The sequence below is a fragment of the Psittacula echo genome (genome assembly GCF_963264785.1).
Source record: "Psittacula echo genome assembly, chromosome: 3".
Lineage (NCBI taxonomy): Eukaryota > Metazoa > Chordata > Aves > Psittaciformes > Psittacidae > Psittacula > Psittacula echo.
The window spans coordinates 6,614,148-6,634,545 of NC_137736.1; the positions used below are offsets into that span (position 1 = coordinate 6,614,148).

Consider the following 20,398-nt stretch of genomic DNA (forward strand, 5'->3'; position numbering starts at 1 on the left):
GCAAGCATGTCAATAATGAGAGGACATCTAGTTCCTGATTATTTTACGCCCACATTGTGAAAATCAAAGCAGTGCTAGGGCAAAGCACCCTGGTTTTGCTGGTAAGTCCTCTCTACTCTCAGGTTTCTGATCAAGCCACAGAAGGACTTACAGGAATGTCACCATTATATGAACAGCTGCAATTACAAAAAAATTATTGGATCTAGTTCCTCGAGATTGCAGAGATTAATAAAGAAGCAAAACAGGACTTTTTGAACATGTTGGAAGGCAAACACCACAGATTATTGCACAAACTCCTGAGAAACTCTGGCCACCTTAAGTGTCCACAGGGACCACCTCACGTCTTACAAAAGCAGTGTAGCAGAAAGCAGCACACTGCTCCAAGACACTTCTCAAAAGGGTAAAAATGTCACTTACACCATCATCAGCCCTACTTCTGAGAGCAACTCTAGTTTTCCACTAGTGTTTCCTATGTAAACCGACCCAACTTGGATACGCTGAGCATACACTGGACAGAGAAGCAGTAATAAGAAATCAAGAAATTCATAGAAGTAGGTGCAAGACATGGAACCTCTGGAGCAAAGTTATTGACTGGAGGCTTTCCAGCAGGACAGACAGAAACCCTGTTTCTGTAAATAAAGCTAGGTTTACATTGTCAAAGGGTGGAGGATACGTGGCAATAGCCTAAAAAGGTCAGAGCACACCCCATTGAGAACACAGAGCAGGCCACAGAAACGCTGAGCCTCACCAGCCCATGCCCTCTGTGCAGGAGGAATGACCACTTGGTGTTAGGACAGCTACAAAGACACCAGCAGCTCTTCTAGTAACACAGACACAAGTAGGAAGTTCTACTCTCCTACTCACATTTTGGTTTTGCGACAGTTTTCCATGCATGCCACACACAGATACCTGCATCAAGACAGCAGTGAAGTGGCAAAACCAAGAAGGAAATTCTGTTAATACAGATGCCTTGTGGTGATGAAATCAATACAGCTAAACAGCGCGTGCACATGTCTTACCCTCTCTAATACTCCCGTCTTATTAAGTGCATAGTATGGATTCAGAGGAGAACCATACTGTGCTCTCTAGAAATCTTTTTGCCTTCATTGCAGAAATAGAAGGAGGTCGGGGGAGACCAGGGTGCTGCAAAGTCAGGCACCAATCTTTCAAGCTATGAATTACTCTTCCATGCCTCTAATTTGAGAATCCCAGAATATTCACAGCTCACCAAACGACACAATCAAGATGTGTTCAGCCATAAGTGATACACAAATGTTATGTATTCTGAAACACTAGGCCTTTCCACATGAAAAACAAGACTCTGCAGGTGGAAGATCTTTTTGTCCTAAATTTCTTGATTCTCCATCTGCAAAAAGGGTGCCCTGTCTCACCTCTCACCTCCAAGAGCTGGAAGGAAGGAAGGAAGAGAAAAAGGCTACTTATCTGGCACAAGGAGATTTAATAACACTGTTTTCAAAGCCAAGTACCAACTGCATATAACAAAAGAAAAAGAGCCAGATTCTTAAAGAATTAAAATCAGACATTAATAAATATTTGCTCAGTATGTAAGCACTATTCCCAAGCACACTGGAAGTGCAATTCTTTAAGAGAGAAAAAAGCCTTGCACAGTTAAAAGATGATAATATCATTATGCATGACTGCAAGAGGCGCAAACACAGATCATCAAGTCCTCAAAAAAAAGCATGAGAAGTGTTCTCAAACATGGTTTACACACAGCACCCTGTACAATGGGGACAGAATTATGTATGTTGGCAAGTTTATACCAATGCACACTTTCATGCTGATTCCCAAGGAATAATGCAGTCAAAGCAACACTTAGAATTCCATACCTTGATTATTTCCACCAACTGATCCACACCACTGTCACCTGGAAAGATTGGTTGTCCTAGTAACAGTTCAGCCAATACACAGCCTGCTGACCACACATCTAAAAAAGGGAAAGCAGAGGAAAGGGAAAGGTATCAGTAAAAGGTACATATTAGGCAATTTATATAAACCCCAGCAATTTTAAGCTACTTACTTTATTCTCTGCCATGTTTAATAGAGTATTTAACACAGCTAAAAATAAAACAAATTCCTAGAAAACAGATACCTAGCATAAAGCAACGGTGAGCAGTCTTAGAAATCAAACCATGAGACAGTGAGAACTGAGGAAGAACGTTAAATGCCATCATGTATTGACATTAAAACGTACACATGTAGAGAAAAAACCTGAGAACATTTGCCATCTGTAAATTAGGGATTTTCCCAAACCCTGTGTTGTTTTTAAATCACTGATCAGACAACGGCTGATGTTTTTACTGTTTCTGACTGCTGAATAGACTCAATTTTTCATCCATCAGCAGATGAACCAGTGCTGCAAGTATCACTTGTATCCTGCAGTATATGATCTGGGAGACAGCCTCTCTCAGTCACACTCAGACCTGATCTTTATGCCAATTCCATTTGCAGGGTTGGCTGGACAGCAAAACTGCAAGTCTAGATCAGGTCAACAGCATCCTCAAAAGAAGCCATCAACTAATGTTCATATATACACCAAAAGCCACAAGTAGTCATTAGCAGCTAGCCCTCCACACGAAGAAAACTTTCATAATCGATTACAGGTATATCTTACATAAAAATAAGACCATTACATACTACAACAGCAACTTACACAGTTCATTTAAATGAAAGATCTAATGAAGCAAATGCAGTAAGAACCACGTAGCAGACATTTGTGAGAATCTGCAGGAAATGCACTCTAAATACTGATATTTAAGCCGCTCAACACAGCAAAAGTATTGCCCCTAGATGCAGAGATAACTGCTTCTCCAAAACCAGACTGACTATTAGGCTTTCTAAAAAGTCCTCATTTGTTCAATATACATCTGAAGCTTTACACTAAAATCCAATCACAAACAAGCAATCAGTTTACTGGAAGATTTGTAAAGCCTACAATACTGTAATGCCCCAAACGAGAAAAGAGCAAAACCAGTCCCCCTCCATCCATCTTTGATTCCATTTGAAATCCTTGCCTACTTTTTACGAGCTAACCTCTCTCCCCAAAACAACAGCATCATCAGCACTCAAACCCCAGAGAATTTACCTCCTGAGGCCTGTTCCAGCCTTAGATAACTCAACACTATGACAGAGATCCTTATTCCCCTACTGTATTTAAACTATGCCATTGGGGAACACGATATACATAACACTGTTAGTTATGGTTAAAGGCCTGTGTAAGGAAAATTCTCCAACAGTTCTCTAAGCAGTCTATTATCACTTTGTCATAACCACTACAGACTGATGCAAATAATAACAACAATAGTATTAATAATAATAAAAATAAAATCCAACAAGACACCACCAAACTTTCAGGATATCAAGACTGATGATAAAATAATCTGTTAAAACGGACTTTTCCTTCCCCCATTTCTACATGAAAGAGAAGGTCTATGCAAAAATACCATCCCCTTTTCTCAAGAAAGATGCAGTTCAATTGGAACATACAATGGACAAAAAGCACTGCTCATAACTGCAGCTTTGAAGATAATTCACTTTTGTGTCAAACAGATGCATTTTTGGTACAAACATCGCATCAGGGTTTATCCTAAAACAACTTACAGTATGAACAGCAGTCAGAAATAATGCACAGTTTGAGTCCTGAATATCAAAAAAGCAAACATACCAGGTTACACTTTTTGATCTTTTAGTCATATTTAATAAAAGCTGATATGGTCACAACACGATCTCCTCTGGACAATAAAGGAACGTTTAATTGCATCCGAATGCTAAACAAAGTTTCTCCCTGATAGCCCATGCTGTTGGACCAACGGATACAGCAAAAACATGAAGGAAAGAATCACTTTGTATGTCATCCCATGCCTACTGAGTTTATAGGAAATTACACAACAGTTCAACAGGTAGCACAGATTTCTTCACAAGTGTTGAAGAAACAGATTAAATGTACTAAGTAGCCAGAGTATTGTAACTCAGAAGTCTATTTAAAGGCACCTTACAGGGATTTGAAAGAGTAAAGTCCTTTACACGGAGTATACAAAACAAATGGTACCCCAAACCTATAATGATTATTTACAACTTCAATCCTTATTTTGCACTGAAAAAGAAACAATATATGGGAAGGAAAAGTTTATGTCATAACATACTCAGTGTCAGCCCTGGGTTGGTATAAGTCAGCATTCACAACTCACTCCCTCTACAGATGTTGAAACTATGCTAGCATGAGCTTTTTCAAATTAGACTGTGGCTTCTTAAAACTGTTTTAAATGACCTTCTGGTCTGGCTGCTCCATGAAGTTGACTTTCTTCTGGCTTATCCATTCCCAGGCTCCCTAAATGCTTTTGCACCTCCCCAGTCAATTTCAGTCAAGTCTGAAAGGCCAAAGACTCGAATCCATTACTGAAGCTTTGTAAAAACATCAGGGAGAGCATGCATCAATGTTGCTGCTGAGGACAGGAGGGCTCATTCCTGTGGGACGTGCCAGGCTCGTCCCCATTCTGCCACACTGCAGCTGCCAACAAGCTGAAGGATGCGCAGGTCCTTGCTCAAGCAAGAACAGCAAAGGGCGCATGAGACAGCTGAGGGCATCACAGGGGACAGAGGAGAAAAAGAAAGAATGCAGGTCATGAGGAAAGCGGTGGGGAAGTCTGAGGAATACTTGCTGCGTTTGTGATGGGTTTAAACCATCAAACTTACAACTCATTCACTGGAAATCCATATAGTTTTTTCCTCGTGCAGCGACACCTTCCAAATTGGGTAACCTAACTCCTTATTAAAAGCCTACTTACTTTTCCTTGCTAACACTTTAAATACACACTGAAATAAGCTACAGGCATTCTAAAACTTCCAACTTTTTTTCCAGGATTGTTATTTCACCAACTTCCAAATTAGGACTTGGGCAATGTTCCCTGGGCAAGGAAGTGAACAAACCCCTGAAGCATCCTCAACAAACGCCAAAGAGCAGAGGCTAACTGCAGCAGCTCCAAGCAGGGATAGCAACAAAACACCATTTACAGAGGTGTTTCTACAGCTCTCGTGAGCTATGTAGAATAAGAAAGCAACTGGGAAATTGCACCTCTGCAAAACTGGATGAATTTATGGCATTGGCTTTAAAAGGACTAAGATTTGGCTATAGGATGGTAACATTTTTCTCAAGCTTCACATAAACAATGTACTACATTCTATATTTAAAGACACATTACTTAAAAGAAGTGATAAGGTAGTTCGTATCAGGTTTTAATGGCTCCTTTCCAGACTCTTTTCTGCCTTAGCACAGTCACAGCTCAAATTATTATAGGTTAATAATCTTTCAGGCCAAGATTGTGGTGCAACTATCTACTCCCATGGTTCTGAACTATTTCTTTTTAGTATGTGCTATTTAATTTAGGCAAAATACAACTATCATTCATGTGCTTTAAACTAATTTTAAACAAGGTAAGACAGAACCCTAAACATTGCTTTGTTCATTGAAAATAAATCAACAAATCATCCTTCAGCCAAACTAGTTGGAACAATGTGAAATTTTAGGAGAAAATGCTGAAAGCTATTAATTTTAAGTAGAAGAAAGTAGGCAAGGCTACTTTCTCCATACCTTCGGTGAGATGTAGTCTAAACAATACGGACAGTAAATCCAACTGCCAGGCAAAAGGAACCTTCAAATAAGCTTACTTCAGATAGCTTTCATACACTCTAACAGCAGCTAATGCCATCTCTTTTGTAGACTGAAGAACACTTAGAGAAATACCATTGTGACAGGGCCTATCTGCACTAATTTAAGCACACAAATTCATGTGGCCTGGTACACTACAAAGCCTTTCTTAAGTTTCTATTACTTTCTTGATTGTCACAATTGTTAGGTGGACATTAACTTGTCTAATAATATAATCTGTACAATGCCCTGGCTTTTGAATGCTGTTCCAGCATTAGAGAAGGTAAGAAAAGGAAATTTCTCTTTAGTTCAGGAAGAGGCATCCAGCAGGACAATCTGCAAAATACACTCCTTAGCTTTAATTCTACGAGTGGGCAATGGCCATTTCCAGTTGTCTGGGGCAGAATACCCTATCTGCCAGTTTCATTTTTGTGATTTCAGATTCTGCCTTTCCAACCTGAGAAGCTGGCCCTCTTCGTCATGGCATGAGCACCATTCATTGTATTACATTCCAGCTCCTCTAACTTGTTATCTGGAGAAGGACAGAAGGATGGAAAGAAAAAGGAAGGAAAGAAGGAAAGGAAGAAAGTTGAGCCTGCTCTTAACTCTTTAGTACAAATTCTAACCTTTCCTTTATCTGACACTTTATTGGCCACATTTACTTATGTTCATTTCCCCTCATCTATTTATCTTTGTGTCACTATTCCTTGGTCTTGACGGAATTCCTCCATTTTAGAGATAACTCAAAGTTACTGCTCTGGAAACTGCAGACACAGACTAGCAGGGAAGAAACCAGGAGTCACAGAAGCAGCCCTATGAGGTCGCCAAATGCCAGAGCCCAAAGTGCTCTTTACTGCCGCTTGTTTGGAACACTTTCTGGGGTGTCAGAACAAGAACACAGTGCTGGATCATGGGCACACACACACACTATATCAGTGCAAGTTCTGCACATTGAGCAATCACAGATCATGGAGACAGAATTAGGCTGAAACCTGAAAATGCTTGGAAAGCCATGCTTGTTCCAGTGTTTGAACAAAAGCTATACACACGTATTTCTATTCTGCAATGAAGAGATGAAACTACAATGACAAGTGACAGAACAGGTCAGTAAATTAACGCACATGCTTATTTTCAGCACTGGAAGTTGCCATCCGAGACAGAGAGAAACCCTTTTCACTGTCTGGCGATAGGTTTTGAACACACCTCATGATGGCTCTTCCCCAGGAAAGCCTGAAACAGCCCGACTACGCACGCCTCCAGAGGAGCTTCTGCTCCAGACTGCTGAGATGAAATACTCTCTCCCTCCATCTAAGTGCTCGCTAGGAAAGTGAATGAATAACTTCATGATACCTATTTTTGGACACCCCAAGAAAAGCCAGCAATACATCCACACAGATCAATCTTTCCCTGCCAGTGGCTATAAATGTTCCCTCTGGAACTCTCTCAACTCCCGCCAGCACAGGGACAGAGAAACACAAGGAGACCAGCAGACTTTTATTAGCTAAAAGCAGTGCCACGTTCTAGTGAGCCATCCCTTGCCCCATCACTAACCTAGTAAAACAATGCACGTTATGGATGTAAAGCTTAACTGTGCAGCTTCTTTTTATACAAGAAGATCACGTAGCAACAGAAACATCTGCACCCACCCCTGCTCCAGCACCTATGTTTGTCCCAGAACACTGTAGGGGAATGTGGGCAGCTATCCCATAGTTCTTTCAGCAAGCAGCAGCACCCATATGACCAGTGCAGCCAGCAGCATGCTAGCAACATACTCGGGGATGGCATAACACACACACACAGACCTACGAGGAAGAAGCTCCAGCCAAAATGCTGTCAAGGGATAGCCGAAGGGCTTGGTTTGCAAAAAAACCCCTCCTGCAAACGAGCTGCTGGAACAAAACTGCATGCCATGCCCAGCAAGCCAGAGGGACACGCATACACTTGCAGAATTCCTAGTCAAACGTGAATGAAAGCCCAAGCTATGAAGGCACCCAACTGACATGAATGCTTGTGCCTAACCACTGAAAAATCATAGAATCAGAGTGGTTGGAAGGACCCTTAGAGCTCATCCAGTCCCAACCCCCTGCCACGAGCCAGGACACCTTCCTCTAGACCAGATTGCTCCAAGCCCTGTTCTGCCTGACCTTGAACACTGCCAGGGATGGAGCATTCACAGCTTCTCTGAGCACCCTGTGCCAGTGCCTCAGCACCCTCCAGCGAAGAACTTCTTTCTTGTATCTAATCTGAACTTCCCCTATTTCAGTTGTCCTATTGCTACAAGTGCCTCATGAAGAGTCGGTCTTCACCATCCTTGTAGCCCCCTTCAGACACTGGAAGCTGCTCTGAGGTCTCGAAGCAGCTTCTCTTCTCCAGGCTGAACAGCCCCAACTTTCTCAGCCTGTCTTCATACAGGAGATGCTCCAGCCCCTGATCATCCTTGTGGTCTCCTCTGGACTTGCTCCAACAGCTCCATGTCCTTCTTATGCTGGGGACACCAGAACTTCACACAACACTGCAAATGGGGTCTCATGAGAGCAGAGGGGCAGGATCACCTCCTTCGACCTGCTGGTCACACTCCTTTTGATGCAGCCCAGGCCACGGATGGTTTCTGGGCTCAAGTGCACACTGAAGCAGCTCATGTTCAGTTTCTTGTCAACCAACACCCCCAAGTCCTTCTCCTCAGGCTGCTCTGAATCACTTCATAAATCCCTCAAGTTGTACGGCAAGTAGACAACAGAGCTGCTATGGGCCTGGAGTTGCAGCTATTTGGCAACAGGGATTATTTAAAAACTTGAATAGGTCATTTCCCAGGTCATTATTTTAACTATAGTCCCAGATCTGCCGGATGGCACAGACAGAGGCATCAACTGCAATAAATGTGTTTTGATGCTGCTTTCACTACAGTATGTATTTAAATAGTGAATCAATTTAGTACTTGACATAAAGTGCAACAAACACTACCCTGGCTGTGAGGTTTTTTTAGAGGTACCTTTTCAGGTTAAATTTAAATCATACACATTCATGAAATAATCAAGATCCTGGAAGTTTAACACCAGTTGACAGCTCTGTTGTGACATCCAGGATGAAAAAGCATCCTGGAGCCAACTTTAGTTTCTGCTAATTGAAGAGCAAGTTATGTTGCAAGGACAAATTCAGGTGTTAAAAGACAATCTAGATGAAGCCAGACAGCCTAATGCAAGTCCTGATTACAGTGCTAAACAAGATGAAGAACTACTGAAAGGGTCATGATGCAGGCTGGCTGTACCGTCAGTCTTGGGCCACCACAGTGCCACCGCCTAAGCTTAAAAAGCACTTCCAATAATGACTATATTGCAGTGTGTTATTAATCATAAGCCCTACAGTAATGTTAGCAAACAACAAAAACATTCTGAGAAGAGTGGATGCCTTGCAGATAAAGCACACAAAGTTCTACTCAGAACACTTTTTGGCATCATATTCTTATTTCTTACGTAGTTTTAAGATAGTGTATTTAAACAAAGAAGTGAGCTTACATGTAAGGTAGGGATCTTCAGTTTTTGCTACCACACACAAGTGGATTCTTATATAAAGAGACTCAATAGCAGGAAAGAGCTGTTGCATTAGCAATTCAGAAGGAAACAAGAACTAGAAAACACAACAAGCATGTCCATATTTCCAAGAAAGGAGACCAAAGAGTTTCACAGTTCCCTATACTTTGAGTTGTGGATAAAGTACTGGTAATTGAATGTTCCTTCCTCTCCCTCTCTTGTCAGAAACCTATCAGTGTTTGTTGGTTGGTGTGGAAATAACGCTGGTTGAGTTTGAATGAGCAATCCTATGGGAAATGGGGAAGAGTTTTCACTAAGTGCTATTGCTGCCTATCTAACAAGAATGAAGGAATATCTTGGTATTTACCACCCCTGGATACAGCAGCATCACAAAACTAAACCCCTAAAATCACCAGATTGCAGAACACTGGAAAACTGTAAAGTTTGTACAAACATTTACTCACTTTTCAGCTCCCAAATGCAAAGCTTCTGTTGAGAAGGAAAAGGAGGGAGAAACGGATAGGAAGGAAGGAGTACTTGCTGAACCTCATTTTCAAGCTATCCTACACAAGTTTCAGGCTTGAGTGGAGGAAACACAACAAAGTCTGACCACTGACCGAAATGAATGATGGTTTTGGCAAGTGCAAAATGGACTCCTCACTTCAGAATCCTATTTTTATTATAGCTGTTTTAGAGACCAGCAAGTAAGAAGAAACCAAACAACTGAAAGAGCAAAACCAAAACAACAAAAAACAACTGAAAGGGCAACTTTAAAAGAGCTTTGCAGAAAAGTGCAAGATTAAGGTCACTATGCCTTTGGAACAAGAGTAATTTACAGGCTTATCTATAAAGCAGTCGCTTGTTCTCACCTAAAGCCCTCCTTTATGCAGTTATCCTTGGGAACAAGTTGCCTCAGTGCATTCTGATAATGCAGCTGAGCCAATCTATTCACTTTCAGCTGGAAAAAATGATGTCAGCCAGGATCAGCTATCTTCTGCTCACTTTGCTTCTACCTGGGCTCTGCTGCTTATCAGGCCACACAGTAATGCTGATTCAACTCACACATGTAGCAGAATATTAACCAAACCAAATGTCTCTTGCCAGATGAAGCTGAATTGGTGTATTAAACAGTAAACTGTGAGAGCTAGGGTATCCAGAGGCAAGAAAGAGTAGGGCTGTGGCTGTCACTTTTGGCTGCAGCCAACCATTAAGTAAGTTCTGCCCTTTTATCTTCATTGTGCCACTACTCTTCCCAGGCTTCTTACGGTTCTGCCTCATTTTTTCTACTGGGGAGACACACAAATGTTGCTACAATACATACTGAAGAATAACTACTGAGGAAAACCCACTAGCTAGAGCAGGTAAGTCTTCAGGAACACTTCTTTTTGTCAAAGAACTGGAGTTGGAATGAGCCAGCCAGCCTCTAACACCAGTTAGAACATACAAACTCTAAACATACTTTAACTGGTTATAAACAATATTCTGCCAAGATTTAATCACGATCTCCAAATCTTCTTGAACATATTAAACCTTGCCTAAGTGACTCAGGTCCATAAGCAAGGTAAAAGCTTAGCACAATACTGGGGAACTTGAGAGGCAAATCTTGTCTCTTTAACCCTAGCACTCAGAGAGAGCCTGGGGAATACCTTGGCTAAAAACCTGAGAAGTTACCCACAACCACCCAACAAACTGCTGTTAAGTCTTACGATTTTTCATTCTGCAATTCAGTTTTAGGACTCCACTGTAAGAAAACCTGCCTGTTCCCTGTCCTCTGCCTAAACCTCCAGCTTCCCTAGTTATTTCCATGACACAGCTATGTGCCAGGTATTAGAAAGTCATCTTCTTTGTGTTCAAAATTAACGACTAAAGGACTCTAGAAGTCCACAGAATAAGTCAAATCAGAAAGACTGCTGTATGTAATACATTAAACCTGTCAAGATCTTTTAAAGCCAGTCATCAGGCCACATTTCCCTTCCTCCTGCCCTCCCAGACAACTTACCCAAGTAAGTAACATTGCAGAATTCTATGTGTCTAAACCACAGAGCATGAAGACGCAGCAGCTGGTATTTCTACAGTCATTCTTCACAGTTGTTTTAAGTCATCAAAGTGCTTTTCTGGCTTGAGATCTCTTATCTACTTCTAAACTACTTGGCAGGGCTACCTGGATTTCTGTTTTGTCTGAAATCAGGTATCTCTTAATACATTAAAAAAGCCCCTTTCCTAATGTAACTGACATGGAAATCTAAAAAGGCATCAAAATCACAGCAGATGTGTACAAAATGCGACTATTTCATTAAGAAGTGTGACCTGATCATTTACAATAAAATTCTGCCGCTGAGGATTGTATCCAAGATCTCTGGAAACCTTAACACTTAACTACAGAATACAAACTCATGTAGTTGGTATAGATTTTAACACACACAAACACACATACATACCTATACTGGAGGTATAATCGGTGGCTCCAAAGATCAACTCTGGTGCCCTGTAGTACCGAGAGCAGATGTATGAGACATTAGGTTCTCCACGAACCAGCTGTTTTGCACTGTGAAGAAAACAAAATAATAATCTTTAAGTAATTAACAGTTCTACAGCACTGCAGTGCAGACCCACATTAAGCTGCTTTGGCACCCCTCACCCACTCCAATTCCTGAATACTGAAGTACCATGTTCTTCTAAGCTGATGAAAACCACAAACCCAAATGGTTTACCATGAAATCAGTCCAATCCATCAGCTACGTTACACTGGACTTAGCCAAGGAAATTGTGCCTACAGATTAGGTGATAAATAGGGTCAGATTTTTGGCTGGCAGCTGTCTTTTGCCAGGTACAAAGGTTTGTTTACACAGAAAAAGAGGACAGAATACAGTTCAGTCAAACACAGTTCCCTTTTAAGGTTCAAAAGCTCTGGATATTCATCAGAACTAAGAGTGGGGTTTGGTTTGAATATTCCATCATAATATTCTAACTCTCTGCTGTTTAAGGGAGTGTGTTAAGAGACAAAGGAAAAAAAAAGCTTTGCCACTGCAGTCACATGTTAATGTGCCACAGTTAACATGAAGGCTTCATTTATACTGCGAGAGATCAGCCACAAAGGATCTAACTCACAATATTGGCCCAATCACCAATTTTGGAAGTAAATAAAGGAATGCAAGAGCACATTACATTCAGAACATGACTCTATGAACATGTTATGCTTTTTTCTTAATTAAACCAATGTGTTACACAGAAAGGAGGTGGAAGACAAAACTGCCCTTTCAGAAATAAGACATTCAACTAAGTAGCACCAGACCCAGCAGAGGGGCAAGCCAGCCAGATCTTAAGTCCAGCCTTCCAGACACTCCTCTCAGCCTTCAGGGAAGAAAGACTCCCACCACCCATTTAGCCTGTGTTAAAAAGTCTCAGTTTTCCACTTTCTATATAGAAACAACAATTAACAAATTCCCACTGGTTTGTGTGTTAGCACAGAGGAAGTACCATCTTTTTATGCACTGTTATTTTTGAGCTCAGTATGATTCCTATTTTGTTCCAGCACTGGTGAGGTAGAGCTGAGGAGGAGATTCCCAAGCCACGAGGCATGACGATGCGCTGCTTGAATAACCACCATCTGACATTCCCACTCAGTATGGGCAAACTAATTTAGCAACAGCAGCTTCTGTGACCTCTCACACATATGCCCTAACTATTTTAGTCTGTGAAGTCGTATCACAATCTGAAGACAGAACTTTCCCAGAGAGAAATCTGTCTCCTGGCTCAATGTGGACTCCCCAAATTTCTGTATCAGTTCTAAGATCGGGGTTGGACTCTAAAGCTGACTAACTTGAACAGAAACTGGAAATAAATGTGACATGGGAAACTAGGATACAGCCCACTAACTAAGAGCTTCAATTAGAACTGTTGCTTCTGATCTTGAGCCTCTTACGGTATTTGAAATATTAAGTCAACTGGTGTACATACAAGTAGACTAATAAAGTGTAACGTTAGCCTTTTCAGGTTACCATGCCAATGTGCCTGTCCTCTCTTCCCCAAACACATTTCACCCTAATATTTGCTTGTATTTTTCCATGGTGTAGTATTTCACCTATGTGACAGTGTATTTATTTTTCTAATACCTTCATAAATAAGAGGCTTGAACTTGAATTCCCCCCTTCTTGATATCCTTTACTCCCCCCTCTCGCATATGAACTCATTTTGAGAGGAAAACACGAGTATCAATAATTTCTCTTTCAAAACTGCAGACGAGGACCTCCTGGGGAACACAGAGGATTGCTCTGCAGAGTTGTACCCAGGTTCACTTTGAAGGAAGCTCTTTTTACCAGGTTTCAGGCCACAGATGCACTTACCTTCCGAAGTCGCAGAGTTTTAGAACAGCTGTATCAGGGTCCAGCAAGAGGTTCTGTGGTTTTATATCCCGGTGGCAGATCCCAAAGGAGTGGATATAGGCTAAACTCCGGAACAGCTGATACATGTATAACTGGAACAAACAAGCAGCATGTAAGGCATGCTTTTCCCAGTCAGAAACAGGGGAAACAATTATTTTAACATAAACTCTTATTAGAAGAAAACCCAACAAAACCAAAACCTACACTGAAAGATAACACTACTGAAGGTATGTTAGGGCTATGAAGATGACCAGGTATTTGCATACCTTGTTCACCCATCCTTTGCCACATACCCACACACGTGGTTCAAATTTGTTCCTTTGCCCTTCTTCCAAAATGAGCACAATTCAAAAAGGGGTAACTGTGCAGCTTTCCACAGTTATAATAATGCTAGTCACAGAAAACATACAGCAAGTGTTTTCAGTTTGCTTCATAAATCAGCTTCTTCACAGAAATGAAGAATTACAGCTTATTAAACAAGAATGATAAAAACCCCATTAAATCCAAACACCCAACTAAAATAAACCCAAACCACCACCACCCCAAACACCAAAGAAAACCCTTTTGTTGATGAAGTTATTAACAATATACTAAATGTCACCCAAGGACTATGGTAGTGTCTCAGCCTGTCACTTAAGTGAATCTCCCAGTTTCTCTTGGTAAAGGGACAGACTCATTCTAATTTCAACTCTCTGGGCAAAAAGAGAAGGCAGATAAAACCAACTATTCAAAATAATCTTATGCAAGGCACAGCAAACAAGCATGCTGAGGGAAAGTTTTCTCTTCCCCCTTTCTAAGGCTGGCTAAACCCTTAGCAAAGATGAATACTGGAAGGAGAGATGTTACGAAGCCAAGAGAGCATCATGTGGCAAGACCACAGGGCAAGGGGAGGCTGTCCAGCTGCTGGACCTACACGCTTTTGGCTATGGAGAATAAAGAGCTGCTGGATACCACTAGGGTCGTATAGCTTATACTGCCATAAAGGCACAGGAAGCCCTGTTTCAAAGCTGACAACAGGCTGCCTGGTTATTTCTGTACTGGAGATGCACCTCCACACTTCCCTTTGCTAAGCACATTCTCCACAGTTCACCTTCAACGGTCTAAACCCGGGTGCAATTGCTAGATACTGCTATCAGGTCATGTTTGCCGTGCTTTCACCACTATCTTTGTCTTTACACTTTTTCTCTTCCTTGTTTTGTGTTGTTTGTTCGATGGGGAAAGGAGGAGTGGGAGGAGAATCATTTGAATTTTGGCTCTAGGTGTTTGGTTTTCATATTTGTTTCTAAAAACCACAACTCTGCACAAAGAAAAGCAAACAAGCATGGTTTTTGACGTGTTACCTATATATTGTGCAAGTGTATTGCAAAATAATGCAAGAGATTGCTCTAACTTGAGAAGTCAAGTTGACACATGCAGGATTTAGAAGGAATGTTTTTCATCCCCCCACAGCAAAATCAACATTCCCAAGAATTTCTTCCAGCATGTTAGGAGTTACAAATACAGATTAATAGGAGGATTACTAGAAAAGCTTCCCCGCATTTCTTTAACAGCTTTGTTGTTACCTAGGGTAAGCATCTCTCTGCCTGCTTAGGTACTAATCAAATATGAACAAATAGGTATGATCTGCCCTTTGCGCAGCCAAGATGGCTCAGAAATTGCAAAAGCTTTAATGACATCAAGGTAACATGATCTTTTTAAATACAGAATTATGAGAAAGGCTTGCTTTGCCAGAAAAATAAGAACAGCCTTCCGGGCTACTTGGAATGGGAAGTCCCAAGCATCCAGGAAGATTAAAGAGCTGAAGAGGAATTTTCTCTCAAAGAATAAGTAAGGACAATTTTTCCCACGTTCCCATAATGAAGAGCAATTAGGACAAGAGTGCTTGACAAAAGTTATATGAATGATTTATCAAAAGCTAAGCTAACAGATTTTGGGGTACATATAAACCTGAAGCTCTTTACCAACAGACCAAACAGTGTGACCCTGCAGTACAAACTGGACGATATTCTGTGCTTTCTTAAAAGCAGGCTCCAGTGGTGGCTGCTGCAGAGACATGCCATTCACAATTAATGCGTATACAGCTGTGGCACAACACTTCATTACTGGAATAATTACTATTTGTAGCTTTCACTTCTATAACTTTCATCTTCTTACAATCAAATTCATGTTCTTTTCTCAACCCCACTATCGTGTTAAGAATTAGGCTTTTAAAGAGGATTCTGGAGGAAACAATATGAATCAGGAATATTTGTGGCTTATTTCCATTTAGTCTTACTTTGGTGCCACGTTAGCAAGTTAATGCCATGTGAAAATGTGATCATTCACTAGCATGTGGATTGTGGTCACCACACTGTATGAAATAGAACTACAAGTCCCAAACAGGTCCCAGTTTTACAGAGAAAAAGGAAATTTTGTTCATTAGCTATCTCGTAAAAGACAACAAAAGATGCAGACAACTTAAGTGAGGTTCTGAGGCTACACTGTGCACACAAGCTCCAAGTGGGGACAAAAGTATGACCTTCATGCCCCCAACAGAAGCACACGAACTCTTATTCGTACGCCAGGAAAATGGGAATACAACAGATAAGAGGACATTATTCTTCCTGACACCCTCTTCCAGATCCTGACCTTTGTACTACTGTGTCTTCATCTCCTCAGGAAACTGAAGCTGCTCATCAGTCTCTAAGGTACTTTAAAAGCCCAGAACTCCTCTCACACTCAGTCTCCCCCACCCACTCCAAGACTTCTAGAGTGCTTTAAGCCTCTCCTATCCTTCCTTTGTCATAGCAATCACTCTAGTATCTTTTTTTTCCTTGCCTCATGATGTATATGCTCCTAAAAATGTGAGAAAACTACGTCAGAAAAGAGGTATCCACAGAGTTTATTCTTATGATATTCTTCTTCATCTAACAATATCTATCAGTTACCTACCTTGACATAAATCATAGGGAGTGTCTGTTTGGCCCGACTATAATGTCTGGCAACTCTGTATACTGTTTCAGGAACATAGTCCAGCACCAGGTTGAGGTACACCTCATCTTTCTGAAAGACAATAGAGAAGGGAAAAAAAAAAGAGAATCAGCAATAGATTTGCAGCATGAAGTACAATTAAAGCACTCAGAGAAATCAACAGGGATGAGAAAGCTGTGGGCATTTTAAGTACCCATCTTTAGTGGGAGCGTGAACTGCCATCAAACTGTTTTTTCCTTCGGGCTTTGCACTTGTGCGCTAATACTTAAGCCAAACATATGTTTAAGGTCACATTAATGAATATGGTCTCCAACATGAGGCATTTTCTGACTGTAAATGGGGACAAGGATATACTTATTCTGCCCAGTCAATATTTTCATTCGGAGGTATTTCAAGGTGACATCTGCATCATTATTTAAAGCAACCCATTGACTCGTCAGTCCCTTACCCAGCAGAATCCAACAAGTGCAAATTTAAAGACACCAAACTCACTCCTCAACAACTACGCACACACACGAAGCTTAAAAACCCTGCATCTTTTAGAACTGTTACTTTGATCTTACTGAATTCCTGACTATTAAGGGATTAAAAATACGTATTAACCATTTGTAGAGCATAAGCCAGTGTTACCATTTTTACCTATTCTGTTCATGCATATTTTGATGTCCCAGTTATCTCCAACTTAAACATACAAATTTAGTCATGGCAAAACAGAACAAGCCAAAGACTTGAGTACCAGTTTCGATACCAAGGATCAGGTTAGAGGTCCTTGTGAACTTAACACAGAGAAACAACAAAAGTAGCTTTATTATAAGGTACTTCGTTACAGAATACATCAGCAAAGGAAAGAAAGAACAAACAGGAATTAAATGACAAAGTACCATAACCACATTGCCTAACTGTGGAACTGGGAACCTTCAGCAGTAAAACAGGTCTTAAAAATACTTCTGGTATTTTAATGCAGTCTTCTGTGCAAATCTCATCAGGACTGTGAATACATTTATGTTGAGTGGTGGTGGTGGGGGGTGGGTATAATTAACTGCATCAACCTGAAATCTTACTTTTGAAAGCTAGGTGAATTAATCACAAGTAACCTCTCCTGCACTTGCTGTATTAACAGCCGCAGCTTTCTGTAGAAGAAGACAATACATAGACACTTTACATGGATGGAAACAGTACAGAACTCCCAGGTCTTCAACTGGAGCCCCTTGCTAGCAGATCCACTGGCTGGTATATCTTAATACGAAATCTCATTTAGCTATAGCAATTTAACAATATTACTGTGACTTTAAAAGGTCAATTCAAGCATGGAGTGTGGTGTGTTACTCTCGCAGTTCTCTTGTTTTCCTTATCCATCTCTGTGCTGCCTCAGCAAAGAGCAGCAGTCTCCAGCGAGTAAAGACATGGTAACACACAGAAAAATACATGCCTTGAATAGACAATATGCAAAGAACTGCTGGTTTTGTGCATTGTTAAAGACTCAGAATTCAAGATCTCTGTTCAGCATTATTTGTATTTTCAGGACATTTTAATAGCTCTTATCAATACTTCCTAATAGGCCAAATCCCCTTGCAAGGCCCTGCCTACATCACTCTTTCCTATAGAAAGATGCTCTTTCTTAACATCATTGCTTAAATGACTCTGGTAATAGCACCAGTACTAAACAAATGACAATGGCCCACCAACTTACATCTGTTCTTAGCACTTCTACAACACGGACAAGGAACAGCAGCCTCCAAAACCCTGCCTATGCTGCTGCCTCTTCCAGTGCCATTCCGGGAGCTAGATAACAACATGAAGGAATCTGGCGACAAGGCTGAAAAGCAAACTTTTTGAAATGGCTGAGGAAGGACAACTATCAGCAGTGCAGAGGGACTATTGGATGGCTCTGGAACTCCACAGATGTGCAAATGTATGCTAAAATACAAGTATGTAGTTGTCTTACGCTATTCTTCCTGCAACAAGAGAAGTTCTTTTTTCCTGACTCTTCTAGCCAATCAAAATCCACCACCGCCTCTTCTTAGGTCAGAGTTTTCAAGGTATTAATTATAAACCATAGAAAACCAATGTCCTGAAAAATCAAAGTTAACTTATGCCTGCTAAGGCAACCTGTACACCAAGAGAGAAGGCAGTCTCATGAATATGAATTCTGTTGGATCCAGTGTAGATACAACCTGATGCATTATGTTGAAAGCTTGCCTCTCGGAGGATGGGAAAGTCTTACTGGCAACGAGTCACTGCACAGAGCACTTTGTTACTGAGGTCAATTTACTTCATTCAAAGGTTCATGTTCCATGTATGAAAAAGATTTACAATAAAGATTAGAGAGAAAAACGAGTAGAAATGGAATTATAGTGGTTGCATTTTCCTTTCATAGTACAAGCAAAGGGAGACATGCAAAACAGTCATACATCTGATCATTAAAACCTGTCTACACTACAACAGTGAATTTTGAGAATTACAGAACTCTGTTAGTCCATACCACCTTTGTTTGCTTCGCTTCTCTCTCCTCCATTTTTATGTTCTGTTGGAAATGGGACTAATTCAATGCATGACATAACACAAGCACAAAAAACCTCACAGCACCAGAATAGCAGAGATTGAGGTTCTGCACTCACCAATGCTTGTGAGTTTTGATGCTACCCACGGTACCTGAAAAAAGCACATGGGTTTTGCATGGTATTGCTGTAAACGTGTATCACACATTATCATCTAGAACATAAAGGCACACAATTACCTTTCCCCCCAGTCAGCAAACACAAGTTTTGATGTACCATTGGAGGTACCCAGAACTTTATCATGCAACTATAAAGGCAGGGCTTATGGAGCAGGCTATACAAGTAGCTGCATATTCCACTCCTACCACAAGCAACTGACACTTCAGAAGTGCTCTAAATGCCTACTTTCATGAATTAAAGATGATTCAAGTGTTCTGACCTACCTCCTCCTGGTGCAAATCTGATAAACACTCAGAATACAATTTTCAAGAGCCAACATTCTTCTCTGTGAGCATGAACTGGATGAAAATAACCTCTGAGTTACCTGGATTCCCCTGAACAAGATTCAGGACAAGCTAGGAAGCAGTCACGGCCTGCCAAGCTCTGAGGATGATGTAAGCTGGTTTGCCTGCCTCGTGCATTCCTCCTAAACACATATTTTTCCAGTGACCCAGATGTACTGCAGTAGGAAACAGGGTTAGCTCCAAGAGCTTGCCAAATGAGGGCAACTGCTTGAGGATCAGGCAGGAGGATCAAGGCTTATCTTTCCCTTACAGGAAACCTCACCATGTATTCCGCACAACTTGTTCCCACACTGCTATTTCACAACTGCTGGGCTGGGAATAAATCAAGGTAACCTCAGCATCAGAAGCACCTCTGGAACACCTCTGCAGAGAAAAGTCTCCAGAGGAGACTACATCATATAAATGACACAAAGCAAACATAAAATGTCATTAAGTAACTCGCTTCTCCGTAAGAGTCTGGGATTGAACAGATCCCAGAGAAAGAGCTTTCCTCGGCAAGTCAAATGTTTACATGCATCCATGTTCTCCTGTGCTTGCTGCTAAGGTTACCACAGAACCATGGAACAGCAGGTCAGAAGGGACCTCAAGGATCATCTGGCAAGGCACGACCTAAACTGTATGTCCCAACATGCCGTCCAGCCAGATCTTAAGGCTGTCCAATACTGGGCAGTCCACCACTTCCCTGAGAAGATTATTTCAATGGCTGATGGTTCTCATTGTGAAAACTTTTCCTCTAGTATCCAACCAGGATGTGCCCAGGAGTATCTTGTACACAATTACCCCTGGTCTTTCCATGTGACTCCTTGTAAAAAAGGGAGTCCCAATCTTCTTT

The 20,398-nt window shown here is 41.2% G+C and overlaps 1 protein-coding gene across 5 annotated transcripts in view; it reads right to left on the reverse strand.

The window, feature by feature from the left end:
* The window catches only part of GSK3B (glycogen synthase kinase 3 beta), a 150,468-nt gene that overhangs the window by 40,329 nt on the left and 89,741 nt on the right, over nucleotides 1-20,398 (reverse strand). For all 5 annotated transcript variants that reach the window (XR_013956386.1, XR_013956387.1, XR_013956388.1 and 2 more), the window contains exons 4-7: nucleotides 16,506-16,616; nucleotides 13,536-13,666; nucleotides 11,631-11,737; nucleotides 1,851-1,948 (exon numbers count right to left, since the gene is read on the reverse strand). Coding sequence is in view for 2 of the 5 variants with exons in the window: in XM_080612583.1 (XP_080468709.1) it covers nucleotides 1,851-1,948; nucleotides 11,631-11,737; nucleotides 13,536-13,666; nucleotides 16,506-16,616 (447 nt within the window). In the remaining 3 variants the exon portion in view is untranslated. The remainder of the gene's footprint in view (nucleotides 1-1,850; nucleotides 1,949-11,630; nucleotides 11,738-13,535; nucleotides 13,667-16,505; nucleotides 16,617-20,398) is intronic.